Source organism: Meles meles, chromosome 6, assembly GCF_922984935.1.
Source record: "Meles meles chromosome 6, mMelMel3.1 paternal haplotype, whole genome shotgun sequence".
NCBI classification, from domain to species: domain Eukaryota; kingdom Metazoa; phylum Chordata; class Mammalia; order Carnivora; family Mustelidae; genus Meles; species Meles meles.
The window spans coordinates 51,663,023-51,676,779 of NC_060071.1; the positions used below are offsets into that span (position 1 = coordinate 51,663,023).

Here is a 13,757-nt window from a genome sequence, read left to right on the forward strand (position 1 = left end):
CTGGGACGGAAAATGGGTTCCTGTTTACCTCGGAGGGAAGTGTAACGGGGCGGGGGAGGGCAAAGAGAGGTAGAATTAAAGCGGGACAGAGGCAAAGCCTGAGAAAGACGCATTAAAGGAGGGACCAGAAGCAGAGAAAAGGGCTGAGCAGGCTCTGAGAGAAGAGAAAAAGGAAAGGAGATAGATCCAAGAGGGAGACGGAAACTGAAGGACGTGAAAGAGCGAGATTCCGCTCCAGAAGGGCCACCGCAGAGCAAACAGAATCCTTAAACTTGGGGGTAGTTTTTGAGGCCTTGGATAACAGGGTAGTCAAGGGGAGGGGGTGACAAACGAGTCAGGCCGGACCCCTTTCTCCAAGAGAAAGGCCAGGGCAATCCGTTCGCGCCCCCAGAGGATTCTCCCCGGGTCCCTGGGAGCCAGGGGAGAAGAGGAAAACGAGAGGAGAGAAATGGACTGACGAAGGAGAGGGAGTGACGAACCTCGGAGCAGGCGGAATGCGGGAGGGGAGAGGGCTTGTAACCCAGAGCTAAAGGGAAAACGAGGGGGCGGGGGCGAGGGCGACCCCGCGCCGCCGGCCGCGGAAGATTTATGGCACCGTTCGGGTTCCAAGGACAGGCTGCGCTAGCCGCTGCTGCCAACGTCGGTAGCCACAGTGGCCGCTGCGCCCCCTGCCCGGGCGGCCCGCCGCGCCCCGGGCCATCCCTGCCATTATTAACTTCTGTTTGATTAGGGTAATTGTTCAAACTTAGGCTGGACAGTATGATTAATTACAGTTTAATTAACGTGTCCATTAAGGACACTTAATGCGGGGGGGGAGGGTTCGAGGGGGCGCCCGGGTATGAACAAATAGGGAGGGGGGGAGATTGGTAACTCAAATGAAGTAGAGACGGAGACTGAAAGGGAGAACACGGTGACCCAAAGGGGTAGTGGAGGAAAAGAATAGTGAACCTACAGGCACAGAGGGGAGAGAGATGGAGCTTCGCGAAGAGAGAAGATGCCAAGGGATGTCTGGAGCATTGGGGGGGGGGGGGCTAAACCCCTACTAAGGGGAAACTGAGTTAGCAGGAGAGCTGGAGCAGACTCTAGCAGCCTCCTAGAAAGTAGGTAACCCCCGGTACCTCCCAAAGATGACTTAGTTCCTACCCGAGGCAGATCGCAGTTGATGGGGGAAGCAACCAAGGCCGGGGCGGGGTGGGGGGTGCGTGGCCCAAATCCAATTCTACTACTTAGTGAAGGAGTCGTCCCTCCCCAGGCTGGTGTGTCCTGACGCCTTCCAACCAAATCAGAAGCAGTGGAGAAGTTGATTCTGCCCCTTCCAAGCTATCCCCCCCCCCCGCCCGCCCCCACCCACACCCTTCTTTCTGCCCAGCAGGCCTCTGGTTACCCAAATGGCTCCGGGGGCCACTCTCGGGATCCACCGCTTTGGCCCAAAAGTGCGATGCCCTCCCTCGCGCCCCTTCCCCCAGAGCCTTCCTCAATCCGGTCATCTAGCCTTGGCCCAGACAGAGGGCTGGGCCCTCCCCCACTTTGTCCTGGGAGGCAAACTTTGCGGCCCCAAGCCCTTCCTCCCTCCTGTCCCCTTTGGCGAGTGTGGGCCGCAGGTGCCGGGCGCAGGGCGCAGGTGTGCGGCCGCTTACCTGGGGCGCGCAGGCCGGGGAGCTGCAGGAGGCGGCGGGCGCGGCGCGTGGCCCGCGGCTAGAGGACCCCGGGAGGGCGCGAGTGACTGCGCGGGCGGTGGGTGTGGCGCCCCGGCTCGCAGCTGTCAGGCGCGCCCGCCCCGCGCCGGCCTCGCCACTCGGGCTGTGACCGCGCCGTGCCCGTCGCCGCGCCATGCGCTCCAGGCTTCGGCCTCCGTTCCGGGCCCGTCCGGGGCCTCGGGGGCAGCGGCGCAGGGCACACGTCTTCGCTCAAGGGGCCCTGGCGTCCAGCGCCCGCTGAGAGCCCGCGCCGCGCGGGAGGGGCCAGCGGGGCCGCGGGTGTGAGCGCGAGGAGCCCGGGAGCGCGGCTGTGCGCGCGCGCGGGGAGGGGCCGCGCCGTCACCCGGAGAGCCCGGCGGATCCCGGACTCCCGCCCGCCGCTCCGCCCGCCGCGCACCTCCTCTCACCGCTCGCCCGGCTCCAGCCGCCGCCGCACGGTGAGTACCCGCGTCGGGTCGCCCGCCGCCCCCGCGCCTTGCCCCTACAGCTCTTTTCGTTTAGTTCCGATTTGGGTTCTTGTGGCTGTTGTTTTTATTATACCTAAGGATTCCATCGCCTCACTCCCAGTGCTGTCCGCCTCCCGCCTCGTCGCCCTCTCCAAGCTCACCCCTCCAGCCCCAGGAGCTGGAGAGGGCTCCTCAAGGCAGCCCTGGCGGCTGCTCCTGACCGCTGCGTACAGCTCATTGCCCGGGCTTTCCGCTCTGGCCCTCGAAATTCGGTTCCTTTCCTAGGGCCCCCCTTCTCCTGGCTCTGGGGCCCAGAGCCCCCTCCACTCCGGAAAAACCCGCGGGGCCCCCAGACCCTCAGCTTGGGGAGGACGCGCTCTGCTCTGAGGCGCACCCTTCACTGCATGCGGGCAGGACACACTTGCCGATTTCGGGAAACCGAGAAGACATCGTCATTTCCCAGAGCCTCGGAGCACCCTCTACCCCCGTCACCTTCCCAATCCCGCCTGAGAGCTCTTCAAGGGGCTGCGGGGCTGGCCTCAGCTGGGGAGTTAGGACAGTGTTTTTGCCTCCTGAGATGTTACAGGGGACTTTAACGTGAAGGGAGGGTCAACTTGTTTCAATTCGATCCCGGGAGATAAAGATGAAACAGACAGATAACAGATAAATAGCTTGATACTTGAAGAAGGTATGAAGACAGATGGGAGAAAGAGGAGCGAGCTGGGAGAGACAGGCAGCTCAGGGACAGATAAGATCGACAGATGAGGGGCACCTAGATAATCCGAGGGAGGGAAAGAGACAGACAGAAGAGCCCAGTCTTTTCCATGAAGGCTTTTGAACTCGGATCCCCAGTCTCACTGGAGCTGCCCCTCTGAAAATGGATTTGCCTTTTCTCATGAGTTTAAGAGAGGGGCCCTCAGGGTTGAGCTGCCTGGGCCGCAGGAGCGCCTGCAGCGGAGGGCTGGATGAGAGCCTTTGGTGTCTGAGGACACGTGGCTGGGCCAGGCGACCTATAGGGCCCCAAGCCTCAGTCCCTGGGTCCTTCTGCTGCCAGGGTCCACAGGAAAGGCTACCTCTCTTCTTGGGCCAGAGATCAAAGCACAGACCGGCAGCAACTTTTGACCTGGAGCCTTGTGGCTCCGAACACCCGCCAGGATTCTTCTCAACCCATATGAATTGGGAGAGCCCAGCTTGAACTATACTCAGGAGACGCCCCCAAAAGAGGAAGCCCAGAGCGGGGAGAGACTGCATGTGGCCTGAGCAGGAAAGGCATATCTGAAGAAGGAGGAAAACTTAGGGAGTGGGCTGTTGGAAGCAAAGGAGAAGGGGCTCCTGAGAAACTTCATGGAGAACCCCTCTGTCCCCGCCCGCTGACCCGGATGGAAACCAGCTTTGGTCCGGAACGCTGCTAAAAATGCAGAAAATGTGGTTAGAAACTGCGTGACCCTGGACGACGGATGGCTGGGGAAAAAACGGTTTGTATTTCCAGCCGGTATCTTTCTTCTCAATGAACGTGAGGCTCTGGGCGTGAGAGGACAAGCTCAGGATTGTGGAACCAGTGCTGCTATTCTCGGGAACCGGCTCGGCAAGGAGCTGGGTGCCGTGGGGGCCGCCCTGGGGCTGGGCGCGCACAGCGAGCTTTGGAGAGCCGGATTCAGCACCGCGAACAGCGGTCCTTTCAGCCTCTCCCCTACCACACACACATCCCTCCAAGGCCTCGAGACCCTCCCCCCTCTCTTTGCCCCCCCCCCGCCCCCTGCTGTCTGGAGATGGGCAATGACCGCCCCTCCCCCCGTCTGTATCCCTCCCAGCGCCTCCCCCGCCCGCCCGCGTGCATGCGCGACTGAGCAGAGGGGCAGCCGTCCCCGAAGTCCGGGCTTCAGGACCCGGGCGGGTAGGGCAGGCTGCGAGGGTAGCCAAAGGCGCACGGATCTGGACGTTGGGAAGCCTGGGTTCGGAAATGGCTTTGCTGTGTGGCGTTGGGCAAGTCACTCTCCGTCTCTGGGCCCCACTTCCTCCACAATCCGAAAACAAAATTGGGTTCCTAGCTGCCGGGCTTCCTGAGGTCTCAATTACCCCTTCTTCTCCCCCAGACCCCAGGGGCTTTTGTTGTGGCGCCACTAGGCGTCTGAATAACAAAAAGCCTCCCGCCCAGGGGGCGAATGAGCTTGGACTCAAGTTCCCCATGCGCCCAACTCGGCGCGCCCCGCTGGGCGGGCCGGAGCCACGGTGGCGCTGAAAATGGCTCATCTGTTCTTTACTTTCTCTGTTTCGCAGGAGCGGCGGCATGGAGGCTCTCACCACCCAGCTGGGGCCGGGTCGCGAGGGCAACTCCTCACCCAACTCTAAGCAGGAGCTGCAACCCTACTCGGGCTCCAGCGCTCTCAAACCCAACCAGGTGGGCGAGACGTCGCTGTATGGGGTGCCTATCGTGTCTCTGGTCATCGACGGCCAGGAGCGCCTTTGCCTGGCGCAGATCTCCAACACTCTCCTCAAGAACTACAGCTACAATGAAATCCACAACCGCCGCGTGGCCCTGGGCATCACGTGCGTGCAGTGTACGCCAGTACAGCTGGAGATTCTGCGTCGGGCCGGGGCCATGCCGATCTCGTCTCGCCGCTGTGGTATGATCACCAAGCGCGAGGCCGAACGCCTGTGCAAGTCGTTCCTGGGTGAGCATAAGCCGCCCAAGCTGCCGGAGAACTTCGCCTTCGATGTGGTGCACGAGTGCGCGTGGGGCTCCCGTGGCAGCTTCATCCCCGCGCGTTACAACAGCTCGCGTGCCAAATGCATCAAGTGCGGCTACTGCAGCATGTACTTTTCGCCTAACAAGTTCATCTTCCACTCGCACCGCACACCGGACGCCAAGTACACACAGCCTGACGCCGCCAACTTCAACTCGTGGCGCCGTCATCTCAAACTCAGTGACAAGTCGGCCACAGACGAACTGAGCCACGCTTGGGAGGACGTCAAGGCCATGTTCAATGGCGGCACGCGCAAGCGGACTTTCTCGCTGCAAGGAGGCGGCGGTGGCGGCGCTAACGGCGGGTCGGGTGGGCAGGGGAAGGGTGTTGCTGGCGGCGGGGGCGGCCCGGGGTGTGGCGCAGAGATGGCCCCAGGCCCACCGCCCCACAAAACCCTGCGCTGTGGCGAAGACGAGGCCACCGGGCCTCCTGGGCCGCCTCCTCCCCATCCGCAGCGGGGACTGGGTCTAGCCGCAGGAGCCGGCGGCCCGGCGGGCCCTGGAGGGCCTGGTGGCGGCGCCGGCGTACGCAGCTACCCAGTGATCCCAGTGCCCAGCAAGGGCTTTGGCCTCTTGCAGAAACTGCCCCCGCCGCTTTTCCCTCACCCCTACGGCTTTCCCACGGCCTTCGGCCTCTGCCCGAAAAAGGACGACCCGGTGCTAGGCGCAGGCGAGCCCAAGGGAGGCCCAGGCACCGGGAGCGGCGCGGGTGCGGGCACTGGCGGAGGCGCGGGCGGGCCAGGATCCGGCCACTTGCCCCCGGGGGCAGGCCCTGGCCCGGGTGGCGGAGCCATGTTCTGGGGTCACCAGCCCTCTGGGGCGGCCAAGGACGCAGCGGCTGTGGCTGCAGCGGCCGCCGCAGCTACCGTATACCCGACGTTTCCCATGTTCTGGCCGGCTGCAGGCAGCCTGCCGGTGCCGCCCTATCCAGCTGCGCAGAGCCAAGCCAAGGCAGTGGCGGCCGCTGTGGCGGCGGCGGCGGCGGCGGCAGCGGCAGCAGCCGGCAGTGGCGGCCCCGAGTCCCTGGACGGTGCCGAGCCCGCCAAGGAGGGCAGCCTGGGCGCAGAGGAGCGCTGTCCGAGCGCGCTGTCCCGCGGGCCGCTGGACGAGGACGGCGCGGATGAGGCGCTGCCGCCGCCTCTGGCCCCACTTGCCCCCCCACCTCCGCCCGCACGCAAAGGCTCCTATGTGTCGGCCTTCCGACCTGTGGTCAAGGACGCCGAGAGCATCGCCAAGCTCTACGGTAGCGCCCGCGACGCGTACGGCGCGGGGCCTGCTCGTGGGCCAGGGCCGGGAGCGGGGTCCGGCGGCGGTTACGTGAGCCCAGACTTTCTGAGCGAGGGCAGCTCCAGCTACCACTCCGCCTCGCCCGACGTGGACACTGCTGACGAGCCCGAGGTGGACGTGGAGTCCAACCGCTTCCCCGACGATGAGGGCGCTCCAGACGAGACCGAGTCGGGCGTACCCAGTGCGCCCAGCACGGGAGGCGGCCCAGACGCCGACCAGCCCGCAGGGCCCCCGTCTACCACCTCCTCGGGCGCCGACGGTCCCACAGATTCCCCAGATGGCGGCAGCCCCCGTTCCCGGCGCCGCCCCGGGCTGCCCGCCGCCAACCGGTCAACATTTGGGGACCTGGCGGCCGACGACGTGGTGCGGAGACCGGAGAGGAGCCCGCCGAGCAGCGGCTATGAGCTGCGAGAGCCTTGCGGGCCGCTGGGGGGCCCCGCGCCGGCCAAGGTGAGCCCCGCGCCCGCATCGCTGGTGGCGCCTCCCTGCTTACCCCTCGGCACCTCGGGGATGTGGGGCAGGTACTGGACAAGTTAGGGACGGGAATCGTGTTTGGAGCAGGCGTTTGAGCCGCAGGCCCCAGCTGCTCTGGGTAGGCCCAGTTTCGGTAGCGCCATGGAACTTGCTGGGACCGAGTAAGGGTTTCGGAAAATCGGGGAGGGGGCCAGAGAAAGGGGTGCTTTACATTTTTGTTGGTTGAGGGAGGGGTGGTGAAGACAGGCAGAGACTGTCAGTAACACAGACCGAAAGAAATAAAAGGAGTCTGGGGAAAGAACGCGGGGCAGATAAAGGGACCCAAAGCCATTGAAAAACGCCGATGGCACAAGCACCCAGATGGGGATCAGAGTCCCAGGGAAGACAAGCTGATGAGGAGAGGACGGGGTCTCCCTCAATCCGGGCCCCAGCAGTACCAGTCCCAGAATCTTCCTCCACCCCTATAAGTAGTTTTCTGAGTCCCATTGAACTCCGGCCTTGGGAACCGCAGAGTTCACTGGTAGTAGGCAGCTTTCAAGACGGCTTGCAGGGCAGGAGAGGGGCTCCCAGGTTGGCTGGGCCACAGGTTCGGGTGGGGGCTGTGCAACTAAGCAGAAATCGTTGGCCGTTTGAAAGTGGGTGCGCACACCTGTACATTTCCATTAGGTCCATTAAAACACGAATCATTAGCTGGATGCGAAAGGCGTCATTTATACGGGGACTGGGCGAGGGCTGGCGGAAGATGCCGAAAAGGAGTTGGGGGTGGGGGGCTCGCTGTGAACGGTCCTTGGCTTGAGAGCCGCTTTGTCTTTCTGCTAATTTATCGAGGGTGCTAATAATTATCGTTGACACTACAACGGTGATGCAATGCAGCCTCCGAGGGCGCCAGGCTGCGCCGCGTACCTCCTAGCGTCCGGGGCGCTAGGGTCCCGCGGGCTAGTCGACCTCGGCCTCCCCTCTCAGCGCTCCCTCTCGGCCGCGGCGCAGGGCCGAACGGCCCTGAGCCGCTTCAAGCGCCCCCCTAACCGCCTGTCATTTTCGGCCGCCGCAGGTGTACGCGCCAGAGCGGGACGAGCATGTGAAGAGCGCGGCGGCGCTGGGGCCCGCGGCCTCCTACCTCTGCACCCCCGAGGCCCACGGTAACGCCCCCAGCCCCCCTGCCGAGGTCGCTGGCCAATGTGACGTGGGGACCACGGGCGGAGGGCCGGGGCGGAGGGAGGGGGCTTCGAGGAAAGACGAGAGGAGAAAAAAGAGGCAGAGAAAGCGAGAGAAAGAGGGAGCGGGAGAGAAAAATAAAGGAAAAGGGAGCTGAGAGAGAACTCTCAGGAACTGCCATCGTTTGGTCACTTAACAAACCGCCCCGTCCACCGCACTACACACGCTCACGTGCACCTCACACTCTGACTTAAATCCTTTTTAAAAATCGCTCCTGGCACCTCTTTCAAGTCCTCTCATTTATCCGGCAAGTGTTTGGCCTCGAGGTCCTCCGTGGGCAGGCCGGGTTAGGGAGGAGGGTGTGGGCGCTGGGCTGCGCGCTTGGACACCCCTAAATCGCCGCGGTAGCTGCGACCCAACCCGGGGGGAGTCCTGCCCGTGCACCGGGCCCCAGTGCCTCGAAGAGGAGGGGCGGAGGGCCTCAGAAATCCAGGCAGGCCGAGCCCGAAACGATGTCTCCCCCGCTGCCACCCCGCGCGGGTCGCCGCCTGGGCCGCGTTCTCGGCGGGAGCGGCGCAGGAAGACCCGGCGGCCACGCGCGCTCGCGGTGCCCCAGTATCTGCGCGCGATGTAGGTCGCTCGTCCCTGGTGGGCTCCGCTGCTCGTCTTGTTCTTTTCCGAGGGGCTGGGGAGGGGGCGTGGAGCGCTAGAGGAGCAGACCGCGCGCGGGGGAGGGGGTGCCCAGCCCAAAGCCTGAGGGTGCAAGCCCAGGCGCACAGCCGGGAACCAGCGGCGGCCACAACGCTTTTAATTAGGGCTCGGGCGCCCCGACCGTGGCAGCTCTGGCCGTATCGGGGTCACGGTTTCTTTGCTTCTCCTTGAAACTCGGTTTATTGCCTTTAAGAACCAGATAAGGAAGACAATCACTCGACCGCCGACGATTTGGAAACGAGGAAATCCTATCCAGACCAAAGGAGTATCTCCCAACCAAGTCCCGCAAATACAGACCGAGGTGAGCCCTAGGACCCTCGCGCACCAACCCCACCCGGAAGCTGGGGCCCAGGTCGCCCAGGTTCCAACCGGCTTCGGCTTGCGTGGAGGGCTTCCGATAGAGCGTAAGCGGCTGCTGGTCCTCTCCGGCGGCTGGCAGACACATATTTAAACAGTGCGCGCGCGAGGTGCAGGCCCGGTTTCCTGAGTTGCTGTCCTCTTTAGTGGGTTTGGGGCTCTTCCGGGTAAGGGAAGTGGCTGTACTAAAAGGAAAAGAGAGACACCATCACCGACATGAAGCAGGTCAGAGGGCACTTCCTGCCCTAAAACAGCCTAATTTCCCTGAGTCCACTGTCCTTCTTCAGAGGGTCACTCTCTAAAATGAGGGCTATACCCCTAAAATGATAGCTTGGAAGGTAGGTGGTACTCTTGTCTCTTGTAAAGACAGACGATCTGGAGCAGCTGGGTGACTTAACACAGTTCCCGGCAGCTCACCCTTCCCCTCCCAAGGCCTCTCCCAGGATAGAACCCCTCTTACCTGCCCTTGTATCCCAGGTGAAGATGGGCTCACCCTGGATGTCACAGGAACTCAGCTAGTGGAGAAAGATATCGAGAACCTGGCCAGAGGTGAGGTTAAATCTGTGAAATGGGGGTCCACCCTGCTTGGGGGAGATGACCCCTTTTTGTAGGGGAGTGTGTGGGAACACAGGGCTCTCGGGGGATCATATTTCACTGAGTGGAAAGGACAATCCTCTGGGCACAGGATGCTGGCACAGAGGTTTGAGGGGCGTGAGGGTGGGGAGAGTGAACCAAACCCCCAGAAGTTCATTAGAAGTTTGGATTCCCAAGGCTGGCCTGTCTGAAGAGCCCAGTGAAAGAGTGCAATGAGTAATGATCCTCAGTGCGCGTGACAATGAGATAGAGCAATCGGGGTCTCCCAACCTCACTGGGAAGCAGGACTTTTTCTGAAAAGCAAGATTGCAAGGAGACATTTATTTAAGGAATGTCGGAGAGGTTATTTTTCCCCTGGAATTAATGCATAATCACCACCCCCCCACCATGCTCTAAATGGGGTGAGGATAGAGCCTGTTTTCAGAATGGGATCCTGGGATAGCTGCTCCATCTGCAGGGGAGCGGGTGGCTTGAGGCACAGAGGACAGGAACCTCTGACCCCACTTTGCTCCTCTACCTCCCATTTCTATATTTCCTCAGCACCTGCTCAGGGTGGGATTTCTCAGAGAGCCTCCCCATGGGGAAGACCCAGATCCCCCATAGCTCCATGGTCAGGGCAGACCCTCGCCATCCCTTTATAGCTGGCTCTGAGGGCACAAACGGGGCTCTCCACATCCACCTGCTATCCACCAGCCATGGGATGGGCTTGGAAAGTGGTGTGGGAGGGGAGAGAAGCATTGGTGGCCTTCCACTCTTCTAATCACAGATTATACAGGACACACAATCACCTTCAGCATCATTGGTGCTTTATATGAGAGCTCTTAGTATGGATCTGGGGGCCTGGGCCCCCCTGAAATGGTGAACAAGCTGTTGTGAGTACAGGTGTTTTTCCGGGGCAGGGGTCCAGGTCTTTCACGAGATTCACCCAGCTCCTCGTGTTGAAGGCAACAATTAGGTGTGTCATTTGGAGGGGTAAACCAAGTCCTGGGCCAGCCTCTAAGGTTAGAGAATTGGGAACGACTTAAAGCAAAAGCCCCGCTGGTTAGCGCCTAGAAACCCAACATGGCTTCCGCCAGCCTGAATTTAATTCCCCTGGGCAACCTGTCTCCTAGACCCTTTTCCTCGCCCAAATCCTTTGGAAGCAAATGGGAAAACAGTGTAGAGGGCCTCTGCGTCCTGACCCGGCCACCTCAGGACTCTGGGCCAGGGCGGGACCTGCAGGACCTTGGTGGTGGTAGTGGGGGTGGGGGGCGCCTGAGCCCCGCGCACCCTCCTTTACCTCCTAATCTCGCCCCCTCGCAGACGAATTGCAAAAACTGCTCCTGGAGCAAATGGAGCTCCGCAAGAAATTGGAGCGAGAATTTCAGAGCCTCAAAGGTACCCGTCCCCCCTCCTGACCCACCCTACCCCAACCCACCCCACCCTCATCCCATCTCAGTTGGAGAGCCTTCTTCCTGCGCTCGCGTACCCCAGGTCAGGGCCGCCGCGGCTGCGCGCCCGGCACCAGCCGCAGAACCCTGCTTTTCCGGGGTTTCCCGCTAGGCCGGAGACCGAAGGGGTGGGGGCGGGAATGGGGAGTGGGGTAATGGGGCCGGGGGGAGGGGGCTGTGCGTCACAGCTCTCACTTAATCAATTTGCACAGATAATTTTCAGGATCAAATGAAGAGGGAATTGGCTTATCGAGAAGAAATGGTGCAACAGCTGCAAATTGTCAGAGGTAAGACGGGAGTCAGGTGAGCGCGTGCACGGGCCGTAACTGCCTCTCGTCTGGCAGGAGCCGCAATGTTGGCTCAGTCATTTGGATTTAAATTGAAGGTAATTTAACAATTATTTTTTTTATTTAATATCCTTTGTATACTCTGATTAGCCTCAGAATGGCAAGCGAGCCCAGCAAACGGCTTGCAGGCATCATTACATGGAGTGATTGAACTTCTTATCGCGGCAATTTCCATGGTTTCTAAATTAAAAATCGAGGCGTAAAATTACCTGGGAAGTAATGCCTAAGTTTGCTTTAATTTTGGTTAGATCCGTCTGCCTTTAAGCGCCATCCCAGGCCTTTACCTCCCTCCGCCGGCTGCAGATTGGAGCATTGGTGCTCCCTCCCTCGGTCTCCCGGATGTGTTTCTTGGAGGGGCTGAGAGCTGGGGAGAGGGTGAGCCCGGGGCTGTGACCCCGGCCGGCTGGAGGGTGGTCTCCTTTCCTCACCGGCCCCTCCCCATGTCTTCCAGACACTCTGTGTAACGAACTCGACCAAGAGCGGAAGGCGCGCTATGCCATCCAGCAGAAATTAAAAGGTGCGGATGCCAGGGAACAAAGATAGGACTGTTGCCAAGCTCTGGCTGTGCCACGGAATGAATGAATGATGAATGAATGATGGGCAGATAAACGGACGATGTATGAGCTAATGAATGATTGAGTAAATGGAGGGGCTAGTGAGAGGGGAAGGCCAGGTCGGCCTAAAGCAGAAGCTGAGAGGAGGGAAGTGCGAATGTTTTAAATGGGGAAATAATTCTAGAACGGTAGAATAGAGAGAAAGAACCCCTTGAGCCCTGGGCTTTGGGAAATCTGCCGTGGGACCCAAATCTGGCCCTGGGCAGATTAACTTCCCTCTTTGTGTGCCTCAGTTTCTTCTTCTGTACAATGGGGCAATGCACCAGCGCACTGGTTCTAAATCGCCAGGTTCTCTCTCCTACACTCCTATCTTTTTTTTTTTTTTTTTTTTTTTTTTTTTTTTTTTTTTAAAGTTTGGTCAGGAAGGCTCTGGAATTTTTTTTTTTTTTTTAAAGATTTTACTTATTTATTTGACAGAGAGAGATCATAAGTAGGCAGAGAGGCAGACAGAGAGAGTGAGAGGGAAGCAGGCTCACCGCTGAGCAGAGAGCCCGATGTGGGACTCGATCCCAGGACCCTGAGATCATGACCTGAGCCGAAGGCAGCAGCTTAAACCACTGAGCCACCCAGGCGCCCCCACTCCTATCTTTTTGACCCGCTCACTTGAGAGCCCTCGAGCCCGAAGGGGAAGGGTGAGGCCAGGGAGGGCAGGGAAGGGGGCTGAGTGGACAGAGCCTGTTGGCCGCGCAGGCAAGGCTGGGCAAGCAAGGTGCCCAATTTGGCCCGCCCGACTGTCTTTCAGAAGCCCACGACGCCCTGCACCACTTCTCCTGCAAGATGCTGACGCCCCGCCATTGCACTGGCAACTGCTCCTTCAAGCCCCCGCTGTTGCCCTAGGGCCGGCCCGGCCGCGCCCACGCGCCCTCACGCCATGCTGCTCTCTTCCTGTAAATACCCGCGGCCGCGGCGGCCGAGAGCGAGGAACAAGCCATTCCGACCGACTGATGTACAGACACCTCCTGCCCGCCCGCCCTCCTCCCGGACGCCTTGGCCCAGGGCCCCTTCTGCGTTAAGAAGTGTAAATACCACCTCGCCCCATGGTTTAACTCCAGGGCATCGGACCTCATGGGGTTAACTGGACCAAAGGGGGTAAGAAAGGGGAAAGGGGAGTCTCCCCCGCCCCACACAGCCTCGGACCCCCCAGTTGTATACACGGTGTAGCAACTTCGCTGGCGCTGACCCCGCGCTCCCCTGTCCCGTCCATTCTGAAACTTGTTCCTAATGACAAAGTGGCTATGTGCAATGGGTATAAATGAACTGTGAGTCTCTCTGGGTTCAGTATTGGGTTCCGTTTTATTTATGCTGTAAATTATTTTGCTTCCTTTTCCTGGACCTACTTCCGGTTCCATTTTGCATTCCCCTTTGGATTTTGTCTAATTTCTTTTTTCTTCTTAACCTCTTGATGTAACAGCACTTTAAAAAGGGCGACGACTCACGAGATGGAGACCACCTTGAGCCTATTTGGGGAGACCACCCTGTATCCGTGACTTTTGTTTTGTTTTTAATAATAAAAAAAAAAGAAATCTGTCACTTCTTGGGGCTGTGGAGGTGGGGGTGGGGGTGGGCTTGGGGGTGAGGGAGGTGGGCGGCGGCGGGCTGAGGGCCGCACAACAGGTGTGGCTCCAAGACCTCACGCGCGAGTTCTGACGCTCCCGGGCTGAGAATCGCCGGCTCGGGTGGGCGGCAGCTGGCACCCCGACCTCTTTCCCAGTCCTTCAGACACACCCAGTTTGCCTCCGGGCCACCCTCTCCCCGCGTTTGGGACACTCCCTTGAGCCTCTCGCCCCGAGGTAAGAGGACTACCGCAGCCTCCTGGGTCCATGGTCTCCGACTCTTCCCTGCAGCTCTCCCTGGGACCGAGGATTTACTAGTGCCCTTTTCCACGCCTGTCCCACCGGGGAA

At 60.5% G+C, this 13,757-nt stretch overlaps 1 protein-coding gene across 1 annotated transcript; it reads left to right on the forward strand.

Annotated features, from left to right (window-relative positions):
- The first annotated feature begins 4,103 nt into the window (after positions 1–4,103).
- Positions 4,104–13,335, forward strand: SKOR1 (SKI family transcriptional corepressor 1). Its single transcript, XM_046009535.1, has 9 exons — positions 4,104–4,195; positions 4,406–6,623; positions 7,699–7,786; positions 8,707–8,814; positions 9,348–9,419; positions 10,767–10,841; positions 11,107–11,181; positions 11,693–11,758; positions 12,598–13,335. Exons 1-9 carry the CDS (start codon positions 4,104–4,106, stop codon positions 12,690–12,692), a joined length of 2,889 nt encoding a protein of 962 aa, XP_045865491.1. The 3' UTR covers positions 12,693–13,335.
- The last annotated feature ends 422 nt before the right edge of the window (positions 13,336–13,757 follow it).